We start from the raw sequence: 20,796 nt of genomic DNA, 5'->3' as shown, positions 1-20,796 counted from the left end.
TTCAATGCACTGGCCGATTATCAGAACTTACCAGAAACACATGGTGACTGAAAGAACTGTCTTAAGGGAGGTGTTGACACCAGCTGCCATGAAGGCCAAACAGCTGCAATGCGTCCCTTACACTGAATAACTCCATCATGTGGAGCTGAACTTTTGACAACATGACATGAGCTAGCATGCTTCATAAGACATGCTAAATGTGTACTGGAGTTAACTAATGCTTGTGTGTTATAGTACTCTGAGCTGACAGTGTACATAGCTTGTCTCGCTTTCAATATTGAAAGTCTGCAAACCTTCAACAAAAACCCACCAATAAATCATAAGAGTTGAAATGTTTGTCTTCTGAATGTAATCTGTAAAGTTAGCGTGCATCTGCGGACATTTTCTTTATTGCAAGAAATGCCACAGCTTGATGTGTATTCAAACACTGCAGGTCATGTCGTACATCTCACAACCATTCAGAACTAACCCAAGATGTGTGCGAGCTCAGCATGAAGCCAGATGTAAGTTAGTGCAGGCTGCTGGTCAGAGATGGAGTGTCCAGACAGGGGGTCTATATTCGCTCTTTTAGGGGAACATCTAGAGGCAATTGGACAGCATTGGAGTTTAGACGCTCTTCTTTGAAAATCCTGGGTGGATTTCTTCCGCTGGCACGCTGCCTCCTAAGTCATCCTGAGTCAATCAACTTGGGTAGCTCTTCTGAAAAACAAGAGAAATATGTACGGTTATAGTGTCATGTCCTCTGGATTTATACGATAAGATGTGTTGGATAGAATGTAATTTTGCAATATGCTTTCAAAGTGCAATGCATTGCACTTTAAAGTGGCTTTTACCTTTTTTATATTGTATTCTCCTTTCCATTGTAATAATTCTAGTTGGTAGTATTTCTTCAGTTGAATGTATGCACATGTTTCGAATTCAAAAAATAGCCAAACAGTTCATTGTTTGCCTGAATGGAAAACTCTTTGATTCAATTTCTTCTAAAAGCTAAATCCCATATGACTGAAGTATTCAAAGTATATCAGTATCTGTTAGCTCAGGTCAACGATTTACAGTATATTTTATTGCTGTTCTGTAGTTGGATACATTGCCCTTGCATATGCTCGAGGTCTAAAGCGCATTTCAAGATTTCAATCCCTGTCTGACAGAAAATAAGACCCTAAAAATGAGAAACTGGCTGTTCTTTCTGAATGTATTGCAGAAAATTAATATTTGGTGTAAATATGTCGATCTTTCATTGCAATATTTCAATCTTTCATTGCAAACTGGTCATTGAGCGGATTAGTCGTAGAACCTGATTTCACAGAGTGCAACATGTTCCTAGAATCAACGTCTTTGTCAACAACATTCCAATCAACCAATCAGATTTGAGGGACAAGTTTAAAGTTTACGTCTAGTTTAGGCTTTGAACCAGGGTTAGGTGACTCTGATTCTCATTTTAGGGATAGCTTATGGGTATGGTTAGGTCTAGTGGTAGGGATATGGGAATCTTTACATGTTTGGACAAGAATGTTGTGCAAGGATCAACAAAATATGTTGACCTGGGAATGCGTCTTACTGTGCAAAATCATGGTGTGCAGATTAGTCAATGCATAGCTAAAATAGTCCTGTGAATGTTGAGAGTGCAACTCCAACATCTCCATTATCTAGACTGTGGTGCGCCGTTTGCCAGGGTGAACGCTGTGTTAAATGGTGCATTGGGTGGTGTGAAGGCTGTTGCTAATCTCTGGCCAATCCTCTAGGAGTTAAAAGCTCAGGGAGTTGTAAGCCTCCTTGGCCAGTCTTAGATGATGTGCGTAGGTGGTGAAGAAGCCACGATGTCGAGGCCACTGACACAGTGCTGTGAGAGATTAACACCTGTCATACATGGACATGCTACTCTGTAGAGGCACTACTAGGTTTGAACTTCAACTGTAGTCGAAAATTAGATATAAATATGAATGCAAATGATTTTTATTCATCGTTATATCACATCTTGGCAGGAGGAAACTTTTTCTACGCAGAGTCAAACTAACAAAGTTCTTTTATATTCAGACCTCAAATGACCTTTTGGAATGACTCTAAAATTAAGGAAACCACAAGTGTTTATGTGGATTAATAATCCTGAGGCAAGTGCAGAGCTGTGCATCGAGTGGACTAAACCAGTTAAAGGAGATCAAGGACCAGATTTTGACGCCTAATGCTCCCATGTCCTGGAATTAGAGTTCACTGAGGGTGCTGTTTTATGTAGTTTGATATTATGTCATTATGAAATATTGGCTGGATAGATATAGCCAGGACCTTTGTTTTCCAATGAAGAGAGAATCTGCTACCAATATAGAAAAGGTTCATGCATTGATATCACAAGACTCAGATTATATAAAAAGCAATTCCTTTTTGCTCAGATCAAACTGATTGCGCAGGACAGTTTTGTGAGAGCCAGTTGTGTGTAAATGAAAGGAATTTCTTGATGTAGTTTTCTGAGGTAATTTACTTCTGAGGCTATAGACTTGTGAGCTTTTAAACAATGCTCACTTGTGAAGCATTTAGTCAAGGAGGTTGTTGGGTTGTTATCTATCGCCTACAATGCATCAATTTTGGCTGAGGAGGAGCAGTACTAGAGTAAACAGGACCCAGGGTGATTTAAGAACAACATCCCTCTGATCTGCTGAAGATCAGTCCACTCCTAGAGCAAGTCTTGATTCTGTCCAGACCCGACATACAATCAAGAATTAAAATATGATGAATGTGTTGCTTATTGCATAATTTTTATATCCCGTAGACGTGCCGTATGTGGTGCTAACATTGCTATCAGCCAACAAATAAGTCTTAGCAAAAATGGAAAAACACCTTAGTGGGTGAGCTTGTAGAGTATGTGCCCAAGAGCTCATCATTGCAATTTGTGTTTCGAAATTTGATACCGCGTGAAAAGTCTTATCTTGTCTTGGACTTTTCTTAATTATTTGAAGACCTAGAGTCCATTAACTGCTCTATCAGCTGACTAGGCCAATCACATGAACTTACAGTGTCATTCCAGGCATTTAAAACAGTCTGGTGTGGTTTGGCTTGGAGGTTATGTGTGGAACTGCCACCAAGGGAAATCATTCACCACTTAAAATCCTTTACTTTTGTGTCATGCACAATTTGGGTTGAGCAAAACAGTGTGTGTAGATCACAGGGAGTGATTTATACTGCTGGTCGAGCTGTAGCGGTCATTTGAATTACCAAATGCAAAACCTTTATCCAATAACAAGTAACTTAGCCTACATTCTGTTTGTGCATGAACTGTTCTGAGTCCTCTTGATGCCCCCCCCCCCCCCCACACACACACACACTTTAATTGTTTTAAAGTCAACCTGTAACACTTATTAAAAGTCATCTTTGATCACCAAAATGAATTTTTTTTCCTTGAAAACAAATCGTCATGCATTAAAATAGCTTGAATGTAAACATTTGAGTATATATGCAAATAACCCCCACCCCCACTCACTCACAACAGCTCAGAGATCCACTCATTGACGATCACATGATGACGTGATTGGTTACAAGGTAGGCTAGTTTGTGACGTCAGAAACACCAACGATTTCAAACCGCATTTTTGAGGCAGTCTTTGGTTCACTGCAGTCTTAAGGAGAAAATACTCAGCAATGGGGTTTACTTCTGAATTTGCACATGCTTTGTCTTAAAGCACATTAAAAGCACCACATAGACATCATATAAATAACATTTAAAAGTTTGATTTTCACCACAGAGGAACTTTAAGGGATTCATCAAGGCCCACTGAGAGTATGGGCACTTTAGTGAGTTTGTCTTTGCTTTATTTCATCTTTTTTAAATTAACAAAGTTGTAACCTCCCCTAAATATCCTTTAGACCTTTGTGACAATATAGCTATTATTTTATCAAAATGTTTTGTAACTTCTAGTATTGCGCATTAACTCTATAACCATATTTCCAATAAAATCACTTAGAAAAGAGCCTTAAATTTGTTAACATTTTACAGAATTACTCTAAGTTTTACTCTGTTATTTACTCTCCCCTGATGCATTCTCGTGCAATACAAAATTATTTTTGAGGAATCCTTGCACACAGTAGTTATTATCGATAGTAGTATTTTTAGATAGTTATTACTATCCAGCTTTTAATTGTCTTTCTCAAAAGCAAAACATTTTTTTTTGGTCAGTTCGTCAGACATAACTATTATGTGACTTAAGAAGACTTGAAAAATACTGTGGTGCTTTTATTATGTTTTGTGCTTTTTAGAGTTGTTGTATGCAGTAAACCGATTCATTTAAAAACAAAACAGCAGCATATTTATGGTAAAATGTGTAGTAGTGAAATGACTAAAGCGAATGCCTGATAAACAGCTAGCATGGACATTTACGTTGAATGAATGTAAGCTACTCCATAGTTACATTAGCATAGGCTACTGCAACTTTTTGCATAGATATTGAGAAGCGTAGATTGAGTGTAGCTCATTTGTGATGTTAGAAGAAAACAAAAAAGCACCATCTCCCCTTGCCAAACTTCTTTTTTTTTTAGCAGCATCCCGAAGAAGATTGTTTAAGCTGCTGTTCGTCCAGGAAGAGGCATAAATGCACATCTGTGCTCCTGTGAGATGAGAACTTCCTGCATTTATGACAGAGCAAAGCACATAAACAAATATTTCACTTTTTTCAGTCAGAGATTTTTAATGTGAGTTAGAGAGGAAAGCTTTTGGAAAGGTCCTCTGCATGGATCAAACCTAAAACTGTTGTTAGTTTAGCGAGGGATCGCATTAGCCGTGCTTCCCAGAAGGTCCCTGACAATGTTTGCTGCACATGAAGAAACACAGCTAAGTATTTGAGAGAAGTTAAGAGGATGCAAAGGATTATCTTTTCAAACATGTTTGAAACAGATTCAAGTGCATGTGTTTCTATCACATCATTTGTTGTGCTATAAATTACGCTTTAAGAGAAGCCAGTTGACGTTAATGTGACTGAGTTGCTCATTATGGGCAATTTTTGAAGCTTAATGAAGAAGAACCCTTTTAAAAGCTTACTGGACGTATACAAACATAGCCAAGCATTTGATCGCACTTAAGAGGATGAAGAAGATTATCTGTTCAATCCTGGTCCAGAGTTCCAAGTAAATTTCCACCCTGCGTTCACCTGAATGAGTCCAAATGGGAAGAGTAATTGACGTTCATTCCAGGATCTTGTGTTTTTATACACTTCCCCCTGGAGGCAATGCATTTTATGAGGTATGAGACGAAAATAGTGTAGACAAGGACGAAGCATTACACATTTCAACGTTTGCTGTTCTCAATTAAAGTGCACATGGGAATGTTACACAGAGAGATGCTGTGAAGAAGTTCACTGCAAATCCATATAAACATTACAACAAATCTGTAGTAAATACACATTCATTGTCACGTGCTGTCTGTCACATCATGGATTGTTTTTTATGCGTAAAGTCACAGGCCTATGTAAATTTTTAAGAAGCTGTTATGTTAAAATAATGTGTATTTTATTTTGAACAAATACTCATAAAAAGAGTTTGTGGCGACCGGACGGCCGAGGGACGTGAGAGAACGGCGCGAGGCCGGTGTTGCGATTGCTAATGAGCAACACCTGTGAAGCACACCGGTCTCGATCATCAACGTCGTCGCTCCTCCTTTATGCTTTCGCTCCTCTGTGAGAGATGCGAGACCGGTGTGCTTCACAGGTGTTGCTCATTAGCAATCGCACCACCGGCCTCGCGCCGTTCTCTCACGTCCCTCGGCCGTCCTGTTCGCCACAGAGTTTTTTGCAGGGCTTTTGTATTTTTGGCCGTATTTGGATTCTTGACTTACTGCCTGAAAATTGAGTGCAAATTGTCTCCCTTTTTGTCTAGCTTATTTTCTGCAAATGAATATTAGATTTGGTTTATCAAATTTAGATTATTAGCTCACCCTGGAATTAAGGTGATGCCCTTATAAATTCTTTACTAAAGAATAAATATTTTTCAATCACAACTTCAGTAATGGACTGAAGTTGAATTGTTGTGAACTTCTAGCAACATGATTTTTCCAAGAAATGTTCCTGGGTCAACATACAGTATTTTGCTGATCCTGGAACAACATTCCTGTCCTAACCATATCCCTACCCTTAAACCTAACCCTACCCATAACTTATCGCTAAAATCAGAGGGAAATGATAGATGAATGACACCGAGAAGCGGTAGAAGCACTTAACACTGGTTTGTAAGCCTAAACTTGGCATAAACTGTAAACTTGTTCCTCAAATCTGACTGGTTGATTGGAATATGGTGAAAAGTTGTTGATCCAGAAACATGTTGTTTGTGGAGAAGTCACGTTCACCCAGCAAGTACAGATGCAGAAAGTAATTTTCTATGCCGCTGCCTGTAAGGTGACTTTGTCGTGCCCCTCTTTTGAAGCATCAACGTGTAATTGCAGGCATTACCCCTGCCAAAAAGTGAAATTAGCGATGCTTATTGGCTGATAACGAGGACAGAGTGATTAACAATCTCTTCTGAGCGCCGTGGGTCCCTCCCTCATATGCTTGTCCTGTCCTTTAAAGAGATCTCCCAAACAGCAAAGGTCAGACCTGAAAGTATGCACAAACAATGGGCAGCAAACTTCCGCTATGACGAATTAGATATTTTTCCATAAAATTCAGGTGAATTACTCTGAACGCAATGTCAAATGACATAAGATCAAACATTCCTGGAGAACAAAAAGTCTTTGTGTACATTTCGTCACCAAAGTCTAATTTAAAACAAATCGTTTATGTAACAAACCGAGCATCCCATGACATTATCACCCAGCATGCCAAGACCTCACAAACCCTGCGGTTCTACAACGGAAAGACATGTGGTTCAGAAAAAGATATAGAAGTACCTGGGGCAGCGTAAAGACCAGGGAGCACACTTAATATTTATTTTCATTGAACATCTTGCCAAATGGCCCTTTGATGTAGCAGCTGTAACCGCTGACTGTCTGCATCACCTTTGTCTCACTGTATCAGTGTCATCATTAGTCTTCAGTTGCTGCACTTTGCATTGGAGTCTGTAGTTTAGTGTATTATATAGAGTATTATATATTCCTCCGTAGTAATGCCTTATTTGTCATATTGTTCAGAAATATGGGAAAATGCAAATAAAACAAATATAGCTGTATTAATTAAGTTACAAAAAAGAGCTATTAGACTTATTAATAAAGTAGGATATCGTGAACCAACTACTAAACTCTTTATTCGAAGTAATACCTTAAAATTTACAGATATTGTATTTATAAAAATATTGGAAATAATGTATAGAGCACTAAATAAAAGTCTTCCATTTGTTATTCAGAAATTATTTAAGTTAAGAGAGGGTAGATATAATTTAAGAGGCCTGTTTATGTTTGAATGTGGAAAAGAAAGAACTAATGTAAAATCGAGATGTGTATCAGTTATGGGTGTGAAACTATGGAATTTACTAAAAGATGATTTGATATTATGTACTTCTCTGTTTAGCTTTAAACGATCTTTTAAAAAGAAAAGTGTTAATGATTATTCAGTTAGTATGTAAATCTTGTTAATATTATGTAAAAAAAATGTATGTGCAGTATTGAATAATTATGTATACTGTTTTTTATAATTTATAATGCTGATTCTTCATGTATATTGTTAAATAGGGTAGGTAAATATAAGCCTCGGCTTCAGCCTACCTCTTTTTTTTTGGTTATTTCATTGTAAAATAAAAAATAAAAATAAAATCAATCAATCAATCAGTGTCACTTACAATTTAACCACTCTGGGTTTGACACTAAGATGTTTTGCAGCGGGCGCCGTGCCTCACATTCTCTTGTTTTATCAAAATAATTTAGATTGTTCCCAATACACAATGGAGAAGTTCATCTCAAACAAAACATGAAAGCAACAAGCCACTGTCTGGTTATTCAGGTAGAACCGAGCAGGAATGCATAGTTTTACTGATGCCTAGCTGTAGTAATGAGTTGGTACCCATGTCTTTCTGTACTATGAAAGTAATGCATCTGATAATTGCCAAGCAAGGCCTACCGCTTGCTTACTGTTGAAAGGAAAATTGAAAGGCTATTAACTGTAATTGTTAGCATTATTTGGGAGACCACAAGACTAAATAAGTCCTACCTTATTTAGCATGAGAATCTGCACTAAATATTGCAAACGGCTCACAGAGGACAGACCTTCTTGCTTAATGCAATATGGAAAAAGGCCACAATGTGTTTAAAGAATACAGTTGTTCACCCAAAAATTTAAAAAATGCCTTTAAAGGAGAAATGGTAACACTTTACAATAAGGTCATATTAGTGCATGCATAACTATCATTTAGCAATAGATTTGTTTTAGTATTTATTCATCTTTGTTAACATTATAAAAAAAATGTTGTTCCATGTTGGCTCAAGTCAATGATATGGGTACACTTTATTTAGATGGTCCACTTTAGACTATTCTGCTAACTAGAAGTAAATTCTTTACTAAATGTCAACTTGCTCTCTTTAGAGTATTAGTTAAACTGTAGAACACTTAGTAGACTGTTAGGTTAGGGTTCAGGTAAGCAGAATAAGTTGACGTACTGTACTTGTAAAGTTACTTATAGTCAGTCGAAGGTCTGTTTGTTGGCGGAGCATCAAAATAAAGTGTTAGTAGATATTAAGCAGTCTCTAATGAGAGTTAGTTGACATGTACTGTAGTTGCAAAGTTACTTAAAGTTAGTAGAATATCTAAAGTGGACATTTGAAATAAAGTGTTTCCAATAATATTAACAGATACAACTTTTGAGTATAAAAATGTAGTGGTAAATGTAGAAATTGTCATTAATAAAAATATTAATAAATGCTTTAGAAGTATGTTAGTTCATGTTAACTAATGTAGTTAACATATGGAAATGTATTTATCTTTAGTGTTTTTCCATGCTTTTACATTAATCCCTCAAAAGAATTATAAAGTATTATAAAAGTTGACTTGTACACTGTATTTTTTAAGTGTGCATGAGGAATAAGTCGAAATGTAAGTCATTCTTGAACAGCTAGTCCCTATTAACTATAAAAGGCATGAAAAAAAATACCTGTACAGAAATAAAACTTATAAAGGTGAAAAAACTTTAAGAGCTTGATTACACTTTAAACAATGTCTAATCTTTTATGTACACTTGACACTCCATTGCTTAAGAAGACTCTTAAACACAGTTTGCCTCAGGGAGTTTTGCACTTTGTGGTTTCTGTTTCATGCTATTGCTCTCAGTCATGAAACAGAACGCACACTGGGCCAAATGGATGCGCCAGGCGCTCAAATAAACATGCCATTAGGGAAGCCCAGCAAACTTCATGTCACTGCAGGCCATCTTTCAGCGCACACCCATTAACTGTGTGCTGTCGCCATGCAGATGTGTTGGGGAAGTGCTACCGTTTTTGTCATATAACATGTCAATAATGAGCTTCATGAGAATTCAGTGTTGTCACAGGGCCAACAAACTAAAGTTAATTCCTTTGTTTGCTACTAGGAAACCGTTTTGCCCAGTATGTGCTTACAAAAACGTCTCCTGTTTCTTCACAGATCTTACAGGTGAATCTAGTGATGTCCATCTTGCTGTACGTGATGTTCCTCGCGTACCTCTATGGTATCTCAGCCTCTACGCTGGACAAGCAGCGGCCCACGCAGGACCCCATCAACACACTCATCATAAAGCTCCTGCAGGCCGACATCAGCCGCAGCCGACAGAAGCAGGATGCCCTCGACGCGCTTCCTTCCCCGACCTTAAACACACCCGCAGTGACCGACTACAAGGAGAAACTCAGCTCGACCGTCTATCAGCCCGTGACGGACATCTCGTCGGAGCTGCTGCGTCAGCACAAGCGTTACAACTCGCCACGCGTGCTCCTGAGCGAAAGGCCTCCTCTGCAACCGCCGCCACTCTACCTAACGGACGACTTCGTCAGTAACCAGGACGGCAACAAGACACGGCAGAAGCGCTACGCCGAGCACAAAAGCTACAGGGCCGAGTTCTCTGTGTGTGACAGCAAGAGCCAGTGGGTGACCGACAGGACTATGGCCGTGGACATTCAGGGACGACAGGTCACGGTTTTAGGGTCCGTCAATGTGGGACGCACGGACATAAAGCAGTACTTTTACGAGACAAAATGTGAGACCGCCAAGCACAACAAGGGCAGCTGTCGGGGGATTGACGAGAAGCACTGGAACTCGCAGTGCAAAACCTCGCAGTCTTACGTGCGCGCGCTAACTCAGGATAAAACTTGGGTGGGTTGGCGCTGGATACGGATAGACACTTCATGTGTCTGCGCACTCTCACGCAAACACCGCAGGACGTGAAAAACACTGCAGCAACTCAACCACTGTCTTTCTATTGTTCCCTGTAAATATATAAATATAAATTATTATTTAAGTTATATGGAATGCATATAGTTTATACATGTCTATGTATAATGTATAAATATATTTGTTATTTATTTAAGCTGTTTGCAAAGAAAAAAAATGTTAAAAAAGAGACAGAAAGAGAGAGAGACTTACGAAAACATGCAGTGCCGCTAAGCTACAGGAGCATTGCATGCTGAATTGTGCCTTGCTCACGTATCAGAGTCAGAGGACACGTCACTCCAGTAGACCTGGACCTTGGGAACAGTTGCAATGGAAAACACAGATCATTCAATATCATATTAACTTCAGTATTGTTCAAGAAAACCTGTTTTTCTACTGAAACAGGCTGTCAGTATATCCTCTTCGTATCTGGGAAAACGAATCACAGTCGGGATGTTGTATGAAAATATGTAAACATACAGTATATGTGTATCAAAACTGCATGAAATACCTAAGAAATATATTTTTGTAAACCATGGAAGAATGATGGAGAAGAATTGAAATGCCACTAACAAAGCAAACCACTGGAATATTAGTCACAATTCTAGTAGAATATATGGACCAAAAAGTGATATAAAAATATGGTTTAGTTTTTCACAAATTCCATCTAGGCAGTATATTGATTCTAGATGGCCTTCTGAAAGTATTTAGGTGATATTCACAACATCATTTTAGAAATTGCCTTTAGCACATGCCGACATAGCCATAGGCGGAAAGTGGGGACGAAAGTAGCCAAGTATTAACTTGTAAGGGTCAGTTGATGAAACTACTGCACACTATTTTTAGCGCTGAAAAAGTCTCCTCAGCAGATTGATGAGCAAAGACTCCTCCTACTGGCCACACCCTTCACCAGAAGCCCCGCCCAGCCTGCCAGAGTCCAGTGTGACCACCACGACCACCAGAAATAAGCTTAGTGCACTTTTAGCCTCTTTTTGATCACCCACTTTGGTCAATTGCTACTTTACAAACTTCAAGAGTGAAGCCAGCATGAATAAGAACAGCATGTAAACAAAAGGACAACTAAATGGGCCATTGCTAATGACACTGTAGTCTTACACAGAGGTAAAGCTGCCTTAAGACGATGTACATACGTGCAGAGCTGGGATTTGAACACGTAATCTCCCCCTTAAGAGGGTTTCCCTCTTGTCAGACTCATCTTAAGAGATAAGCATTTTGCCGGTGTGGTGCGGCTATAAAAAGGCCTGCCATGTTTTCCTTCTATATGTTTAAATAAGGAGACCTACTCACTTGATAGTCTTGAGACACTAAGGTGAAGAGATTTCTATGCTATCTGCAGTTAGATGGTCTATACACAATGATTTGAAAAAATGTGTAAGCCTCTTCATCAAATTGATTAAATATACGTCAGAGTAGATCATGCTTTGGACTGCTTCACAATAAATATGATATACCCAAGACAACACGAAAAGCATAGCGTGAGAGGTATATAGACAGCATGTTTTGGGTCATACGAAGAGCATTTTAAAAGCCAGGCAGCTGCGGCTCGGCATTTGTTCAAGCTTATCTTTGTGACACGTGACTCAGGTCACCTCTGAACTGTCCAAGTGTCCCCGAGGAACATCATATAGAACCCAACATTTGTGGGATTGATGTTATTTTTAGTTACCCACACTTATTTACTTTACTATCAGCATAGCAAGATAAGCCAGAATGAGGTCCAAACCCATTACTACATCAAGTGAAGTGCCAAGACTCTGTCCTCCATGTCCTAACATAAAATTTTATTAGCATGCAATCGTTTATTATGATGTGGCTATAAAAAGATTGATATAAAATTAGTTGTATTGCATTTTCATGCTTCACGAGAGGGTGATTAGATAAAGGCACAAAAATCTAATTGTTTTAAAGAAGCTCTAACTCTGTGACTGGATATCCAGTGCTTTTATTGGGTGTGAAGTTGTAAGACAGAAACAGAGTGTCTGCTCAGATTCAAAGCAGAACCACAAACCATCAAGGATACAACACACCTTTTTTGAATTCAATATTCCGGCTAATTACGTCCCGCTTCAGTTGGGCGCTCTGTGGAAAAACAGGATAAAATGCTGAACACAGGACCTTTCAAGGATACTGCTGGGAATGGCCCACACAGTTGTCCAAATGCATTGCCTTTCCTGTAACACACATTATTACACTGGAACATGAGGATCCCTAAACGATTTTGTCTTTGCTCAGTCTTGAATGACTTTCACTGAAACATTCCTATGTATTTGATGCTGTCTTGAAAAGCCCTGCTGGTGTCAATGCATACTGTGTAGGATTCTTGCTGCTTTAAACCACTACAACCGACCTTATAATGGACCAACGGCCATTGCTGATACCCTTGGATAACTCTTTTATGCTGAAAAGGAAATTGTGCCAAAACACACCAAACTCTATTTAAGGACTACATGCTTCTTAATAATATTCAGACAATTATCTCCGGTATGTCTAAATTGAGAAAGTTGCGAGGAAAGTCCCTATTTTAGTAAAGAAGAAAGACTTGTCTGCTTGGTGGTCATTGTTTAGTGAAGTAGTTTTTTTTTTTTTTTGGCTGTACCCATTACCCATTGTTTGTATTTTTTTATGTTATTTTATTTTTTTGAGAGAGAGAGACTTTACCATAATGGTAATGTCTCTCAAAATGTCTTTTTCGTGCTGATACTTGAAGGAGTGCTGTTTATCTGGCCTACAACATCCTCCTCTTTCTGCTGCGAGAGCAGAGTCTGTGTGAGATTTGTCTGAATAAAGTTTTTTTTTAATCTTCCTGCTGATTATGTCCTTTTGGGAATCTATGAATATTGTCATCTGTAGGGTTTTAATCTCATTCCAGTCATTCACAAATGACCAGAATAGAACCCAATAATGTTTCCCAGCCTTGAATTGTGAGATGATCTGTGTGTTTCTAATCAAACATGGATGGTCTCTTTAAAACCATGGACTAAACAACCTTCAGTGACCTATAAATACATTCGTTTGCCAGAACCCACAGGAAGAAAATAGCTCTGGGCCATGGTTAATTAGCATGTAATCCTCTTGCGGTGTGTGCTTAAGAGCAAAGCCTGAGATGGAGTGAACTTGAAAAATCACTGCTGAAAAGAGTTAAATGAGGTGAAAGGATAAAAAATGCCAGCGTTCAGCTGTCTTTACATGTTCATATCAGTGCAATAACCAGCAGTCAATATAGGGTACCATGACCTTATTTGACCATTTGGACACTTAAGTCACACTTTTTTACAATACGTGAATGTCATTGCATTGGATAACAAAACAAGTCACATCTTGAGTTCAAATCTGCAGGACCAACTAACTTCACTTTTCTGTTTTAATCAACTGTTGTTTTGATTATTTTTAATGGATGTATGAAGTAATTTCTCTTCAAATTTACACAGGTGTAGTTTATCACTTTAACTACTGTCACTGTAACATTTAAAAATCAGAAAGTGTAAATACTTAAAACCTTAATCTACAGTAGAGGTCTGCGCGGGACACAATTTTCAGACCCGCTCCCGCAGTGTTCAGTCCCGCTCCCGCCCGCTCCCGCAAAGATTTGTCATTTTTAGTACCGCTCCCGCCCGCATCTGTGATATAATGTCCCGCTCCCGCCCGCACTTTCTGTCTGACGAAAGGTCTTGGGGAAAAAAAATGCGTGCCCACAAAATTCCTTACCAATACTTGGTAACATATTTATTGGTCCCATATTACGAACAGCATAATATTCACAACTGTACTTTATCTGAAGCACTAGAGGCGCTCTGTTCCTCGTCCATGCTGTCTATTTTGAACTTGAACTAGCTTTCGAATTCGAACTCGGAGCAGCGGGAAAGGAATAGGCTTTATGCACAGCTTCACTACTTCCTGAACTTCAGCCAGTCCTTTGTTTCCTGTCTGTCATTATTGGACAAACTGATTAGTCCAGGTGTGCCTGATTATTGTTACTGAGGCCAGGCACACCTGAATTAATCAGTTTGTCCAATAATGACAGACAGGAAACAAAGGGCTGGCTGAAGTTCAGGAAGTAGTGAAGCTGTGCATAAAGCCAATTGTCTCTAAACAAGTGTGCGTGAGATTAGGCCCCGCCCTACCCGACAACATTCACAAGTTTAGGCTGCTTAAAACGTTTTTATTGCTGCCAATCAGAATCTCCCTCACAACTACAAATTATGTACGCTACTTTAATCATTTATATATTTTACTTTACACTCATATTTAATTTGCGGGAGTGCAGCGTATCATCCCTCCCGCCCGCACCCGCAAGTGCACCTCATCATCCCGCCCGCTCCCGCAATGACCTTTAAAAATTTGTCCCGCGCCGCACTGTTTTGCGTCGGGACCCGCGGGTCCCGCGGGACTCCCGCGGGAGTGCAGACCTCTAATCTACAGTTTAAAAACAGACATCTGTATGTAAAAGTGAGCTTGTTCTGTCTTTAAATGCCATTTGTTATTTTTTTTTCTTTTCTAATACAATAACATTTATACATTTTTAAGTGTGACTTCAAGGCATAGTTCACACAAAAATCATACAATTTTTACCCTCATGTTATTACAAACCTGTATGACAGACTTCTTTAGAATATAAAAGAAGACGTTTGAACTGTTTTTGTCCATACAATGAAAGTTAGTGGAGTCCAAAACTATGTGTTTAAATTAATAAACACACTGCCAATAACTTGTTTCAGATCTTTTAAAAGTTAAAAGTGATGTCAAAGTGACGTTTCACCCCTTGACCTTCACACCTAAACCATGGCACCTCTGAAAGCTGTAGCGGTTAAAAGTAGTAAAACAATGCAAATACCTTTCCTCTGGCCAAAATCTACAACCTATACATTTTTTCCACAACAGACAAGTCCATCATATGATCTACATTCTTGGTTAGGTTTGCTGCTCACGTCTCTGGTTTCTGCTAAAGTGCCTCTCTGTGTCACACAAACACATTTCCATCAAATCATGTTTTGAAGCCTATATGCATTCCAAAAGATCCAATGACATCACTGAAAACAACTCTGACCTCTATGTTTTTCTGCAGGCGGATTGCATTTGTTAGAAGGTGCTGTTCATTTATACTGACCTGTGATCAGGCTTATGGTTTCTACATTATGGTCTGAGACAGGGAAGCTGATTGTCGATCTGTTCGAACAGAAACCTCTTTCAGAAGTGCGAAGGAAACATATTGACATGGGACAATTCAATTAATCAAAAGTGAAAGGACAGTTTTATTAGCACCACAGTGGGTTTTTTAGCAGCCTTGTGTAGAAATAACTATGATGTCTTTTGCACATCGTCACAGTATATTACCATTTGTATGAGGTTTACAAAAGGAGACGAAAGCAAACGAAAGGAGTGTGCAAAGAGACAACTCCAGTCCAGGTAAGCTAGCCGAGATATTCTCATCCAATTGAATTTGACAAAAATTATGCAGTTGTATGAAAGGAGACAGGATATATACTATATGAATGTGCAGTAGTTGTGTTTAAGACTCAGTGAAAATTAACTTATGGTTGTAACAAAACTTTTTACAAAAAGAATTCTCTGAAACTGTGACTGTAAAAAAATTGGCTTTTCTACTTTTTTTTTTTTTTAGGATGGCTCATTCGAACAGATTTTCTCAAATTCCCATGTCTAAGGTTTTCATGTTTCTATTGCAACTTTTTCATGCATGTTTTGTCTATGAGATCAGATTCATTTAAAAAAGACTTGCAAAAAAAACTGCTTTGACTGCAAATTTAGCTGGGCATCTATAACATAAAAACATAAAATAAAATAAAAAGCTAAATTAATATCTCATCATGTGCATTTTCTTACTATCCACTCAGTGCATGCGAGATCTTTGTAAGGAGGAAGACTACACTTTTTTAAACAGTCTTGGGAAGCAGGATAAGAGCCCGGAGAGCACATGTCAGGAGAGTGAGTGTCAGGAAAAGCAAGAAGATAGGGTAAACGTGAACTTATTTTCTTGTTACCTTCTCTCAATCCTCCACAAGTCTGTTTATGAACACATCGATGCTTACGTTATTCTCTGTTCTGCTAGATTCGCCGTCGACTGGAGAGAGAGGAGCTGGAACAAGAAAAGCAACGTGAGATAGAGGAACGGCAGAAGGTATGTTGACCAATGTCAAAAAGTCACCGCAGGACTATCACTGCCGTCTGCAGTGATAACACTGATTATATCTGTCTCCACCATCTGCAGCCTGAGTCTGTCCAGAGATGACAGACCTGCTTCTGCAGACTAACATTGTCAGGCTAATTGTGCTTGATTGCATTATGTCTGCATTGTTCCTAACTTTGGCTGCACATGCAGTGACTTCTGTATTGTAAGGCCAGGTTACCCATGTAAACACACTAATGCAATCATTTCTGCTATAAAAGTATTTTAAAAAACTGGACTTTGGTAGTCTGAGCAGGTGGAGTGAAGTCTGGTCTGCTTTAATCAGCTTTTTCTGGCTGATAACATTCTGAATGGCATGTCAAAAAAATCAACTACAGTATGTTTTGTTTTTATGTAGCATTTAGGAGGGGGGTAAATAGATGATTCCACTAAAAATAGTCTACGTGCAAAAACACGTTTGGCCACTATATACTGTATGTGACTCAAATTTAAAATTTAAATCATAAACAAAGCTTATACTTGGAATTAGTCACTGCAAATATTAATGTTCTTATAACAAATTGCTTATGATCTAATTTCGCTTTTGATTTAACTTCTATGCTAAATGAATAAGTGTACAGTAAACATAATTTTTTTTAATATTTCTTAAATACTTGAAGCCACACCCCTTGTGAACTTTGGCAAATACAAAAAAAAAAATTCCCTCAAAATTATTTATAATATTATGAACTATGGACCATTTTCACTTTTCCGGGGTTCTGCCCGGAAGTCATCTAAGTCATCATAATAAGTCATAAACCTATATAGTTATGATCGGATAGTGAAAGAAAGAAGCCACAATAGCATTTCCATAAAATATTCAGAATTTTTTTACATTGGCCAGAAGAGAGAAAGATGTCAGCTGTTGTATTAGCAACACTAATATGGCAGCGTTAACTAATACACTAATACATATGTTATAAATGTACATTTTTAAAAATGAAAATATAACTGTGTGAAAAGGGTTTATTACCCTTTAAGAAATGATGCTAAACTATGCACCCCAAGCTTGTGGTTTTACATGCAGTGTGTATGCAAAGTTGCAAACAATCAGTGAGAGAACTATGAACGGTCTGTGGGCATGAAACTTAAACTGTGCATGCAAGATACAACGGTGGAAACCTCATGCTACCGTGTAGCTGTTGTGCAGGACGGTCAGGGACTGTGTTTGTGTAAGTTGATGAAGCCCCCAGCTGCGCATGATCTGCTGCCAGTTATGTCCAAGTCTAACAGCCAAGTGTGAGGTCACTGAAGGACAGTCATGTTGTTGTTGTCCACTTGGCCGTTGTCATAAATTCAACAGCTTGAGGAATTCCTGCAACGCCTTTTTTAACTCCACGCTCTCTTAAGAAAAAAAAACAATGGGATGAAGTTAAAAAAATTACTCTGAGTCAATGCGGTGGAATAGCCTTGAGTTCTGCCTTTCTAATTTCTAAAGGCTACAAACAGACAGTCCACCGCTCTCACTTCCTTCCTCTCCAGCTGCTCAGCGTCTCCCGGCGAGTTTTCAGGTTTGCAGCGTGTCCGTCCTCTGATTAATGTACAGAAGGGTCAGGGAAGAAGTACTTACTTATGTTTCCCATGTGCGTACTATTTGATCCTGTTGTCATTAACCTACACCCCCCAAACCTCAGATCCCAACGGATAACCCCACCCTCCGTGCGTTTGTAAGTGTGTGTGTTACAAGTAGAGAACAGCCTGTGACTGTTTCAATCCTCTGAGGGAAGAGGTGTTACAGCCTGTTTTTTTCTCTTAATAGTTTGAATAGAAGGCAATGTGTTTCAACGTCTTCCATATGCCGAGTACAGCTACGTTTACTGCCTGGCCTATATTATCACATTAGAGACGGGAAGTAGCACCCACAGAAGACCTGGCTGAAGTCTACATAGGTCAAAGGTCAAGCCTAGCCTCATTCCTGCAGCCCTACATCAGGGTCTACCTCACTGCATCGGCCCTCAGACACACAAGCTTGCTTCTAAGCCATAAGAAGCTTGAAATAACATTAGGCAATTTGGAAATAAATGGCTGTGTAATTTCTGCTGAAGATCAAACCAGTTTTCTTCTTTGAGATCCACATAGTCATTGTCACTAAAGTCCTTTATGGAAACCTTGTGCACACTAACATATAACAACTTATATTAAATATTATATTAATATTTTAATGCCTAATCAGTATCAAGCAACTTGGAATATTCTGATTACGATTAAAGTATTTACATGCGAAGAGATTAGCCAATCATAACAGAGGTAATTTAAATATACTCTTAAAAGTAAAGTAGTTGCCAAAAGTGATGTTCGGCTTTAGGAAATCTTCACCCTTTGTTCGAATACTATTAAGAATTTGTTAAAGATTGTGTAAGCATGTTGCGTCATTGTGCTTGGACTGGAGTCAATTGTTTTATTTGATAACGCAATGAAACATGACAAATTGTGCAGGCAAATTTTTACCGGGCTGTCATACAAAAAAAGTTTGAACCTACCAATGAAATATTAACAACTGATCATGTTGTAGTCAATGTATGCTTTTTCCTGAGCTTTTTGCTTTTTCAATGCATTTTTTGCATACCTGCTGTAGTTTGTCAGATACATACATTGACCAAGTTTAATGTTTTGTTCTTCCCTCATATTTAAAAATTTTTTATCTCATATTTTGATGTTTAATCGAACATGTAGGGTCATTAAAAACAAACATGCCCTCCAGACATCACTTTTGTCCACTACTGTACAATAGCACAAACAGGCAGTTTATTTCTAAGAGACAAAGAGGATGGAAAATGTTACGTAAGGCTAAATTTGGTAAAAGAATCCTTGACTAACATTATAAGTAGACTGAAGAGTTTAAAAGGAAACTGCAACATAAATATAGCCCCTTAATGCTATTATCAAAATGAATGGTTTCATAACAACAGCCTAATATTATTACAAAGCTGCATGCCCCTCAATAAACCCAGTATTAGAATCATGTCTTCACCATTTCTGACCCTCTCAAGAACTATGAACATGCTGTGTATTTGTGTCTGTGAAAGGAGAAAGAAGAGCAGTGGAAAAGTCATGTGGCCGAGCTGACTGTCCAACGCAAGACTATCCGTGCAAAACTAGACCGACTACGAGAATTTAGGGTGAGCCTTGTCCAGACACACATACAGACAGACCAACACACACACACACACACACACACACAACACACACACACACACACACACACACACACACACACACACACACACACACACACACACACACACACACACACACACACACACACACACACACACACACACACACACACACACACACACACACACACACACACACACACACTAGTACTATTCCCAGGTACAAATGTGAGGCCCAAAAGCAGTATGACTGAATGTGACCAGATGTTGAACGTATCTAATGCAAAGTATGCTAACCAATACCATACCTACCTGACTCGCAGCAATAGACAGGCACAGATTACATCTACAGACACCAAAAATGCACATAAAAATTTCATAACATATTACTCAAATTTCATGTTTAAAAAACACACCATTGCAACACATTGTCAAAAGGAGAAAAGGGTTTGTAAAAGTTCAGGAAGTTCCACCTATGTATCTTCATATATCATCTCAGCTCAGATATTAATGCATCTCAATTTTAATTTCCAGGACTTTCAGAAGCAAGTTGTGCTTCAGGATTTGGGTCTAGATCCAGGTTCTGCAAACGAGACCGTCAAGCACCTTCTGATGAGACTGTAACTGTGTTTACTATTAAATGGTAAAACTCCAATCCATTCAAATACTTAAACTGCTAACAAAGCTTTATATGATATATTACAGGTGTGTAGTGGTTGGATAACTTCTGAAGATGTGTTAATATTAGACTGTTTAAACCTTAAGCAGAAAATCATGTAACTTAACAAATCATATCTCTACCTCTTATATAAACTCAAAGACACTAACCGAGTGAGTTATGGCTTATTTGATGTTCATAATGATTTAATAACTGGCTGACTGTGTGGCAAATAAATCACCGCTACTGGCGTAATGTGCGTCACATGTCCGATGTTTCACTGTAATATTGCAGCAGATGAGTATAAATGGACAATAAATCGCATGACTCTGCGGTGAGGAGGGAGACCTGAGATAAAGACAAACAGAGGAGCTCAGATTCAAAGAGAACAAGAACCAATTAATTCTCATGTCTTTCAGAGCCTTTTATGCATCTTTGGGGATCTCCCGCACAAAAGGTGGTGATGGAGATAGATGAGAATAGAGAATGCATAAAGAAAGGATGGAAGAGAAAGAAACAGGTGGTT

The 20,796-nt window shown here is 38.6% G+C and overlaps 2 protein-coding genes across 3 annotated transcripts in view; both read left to right on the top strand.

The window, feature by feature from the left end:
- The window catches only part of ntf3 (neurotrophin 3), a 46,465-nt gene extending 33,347 nt beyond the window's left edge, over positions 1 to 13,118 (top strand). For both annotated transcript variants that reach the window (XM_077234853.1, XM_077234852.1), the window contains exon 2: positions 9,536 to 13,118. In XM_077234853.1, the coding sequence (XP_077090968.1) occupies positions 9,557 to 10,309 (753 nt within the window). In that variant the 5' untranslated portion in view covers positions 9,536 to 9,556 and the 3' untranslated portion in view covers positions 10,310 to 13,118. The remainder of the gene's footprint in view (positions 1 to 9,535) is intronic.
- Positions 13,119 to 16,117: 2,999 nt separating this feature from the next.
- On the top strand, positions 16,118 to 20,314 carry LOC143742161 (uncharacterized). Its single transcript, XM_077234854.1, has 4 exons — positions 16,118 to 16,284; positions 16,380 to 16,448; positions 19,523 to 19,615; positions 20,147 to 20,314. Exons 1-4 carry the CDS (start codon positions 16,138 to 16,140, stop codon positions 20,234 to 20,236), a joined length of 399 nt encoding a protein of 132 aa, XP_077090969.1. The 5' UTR covers positions 16,118 to 16,137; the 3' UTR covers positions 20,237 to 20,314.
- The last annotated feature ends 482 nt before the right edge of the window (positions 20,315 to 20,796 follow it).

Source organism: Siphateles boraxobius, unplaced genomic scaffold, assembly GCF_051911475.1.
Source record: "Siphateles boraxobius isolate OS27281-9 unplaced genomic scaffold, OSU_SipBor_1 19, whole genome shotgun sequence".
NCBI classification, from domain to species: domain Eukaryota; kingdom Metazoa; phylum Chordata; class Actinopteri; order Cypriniformes; family Leuciscidae; genus Siphateles; species Siphateles boraxobius.
This window is presented reverse-complemented; position numbering and strand designations above follow the sequence as displayed.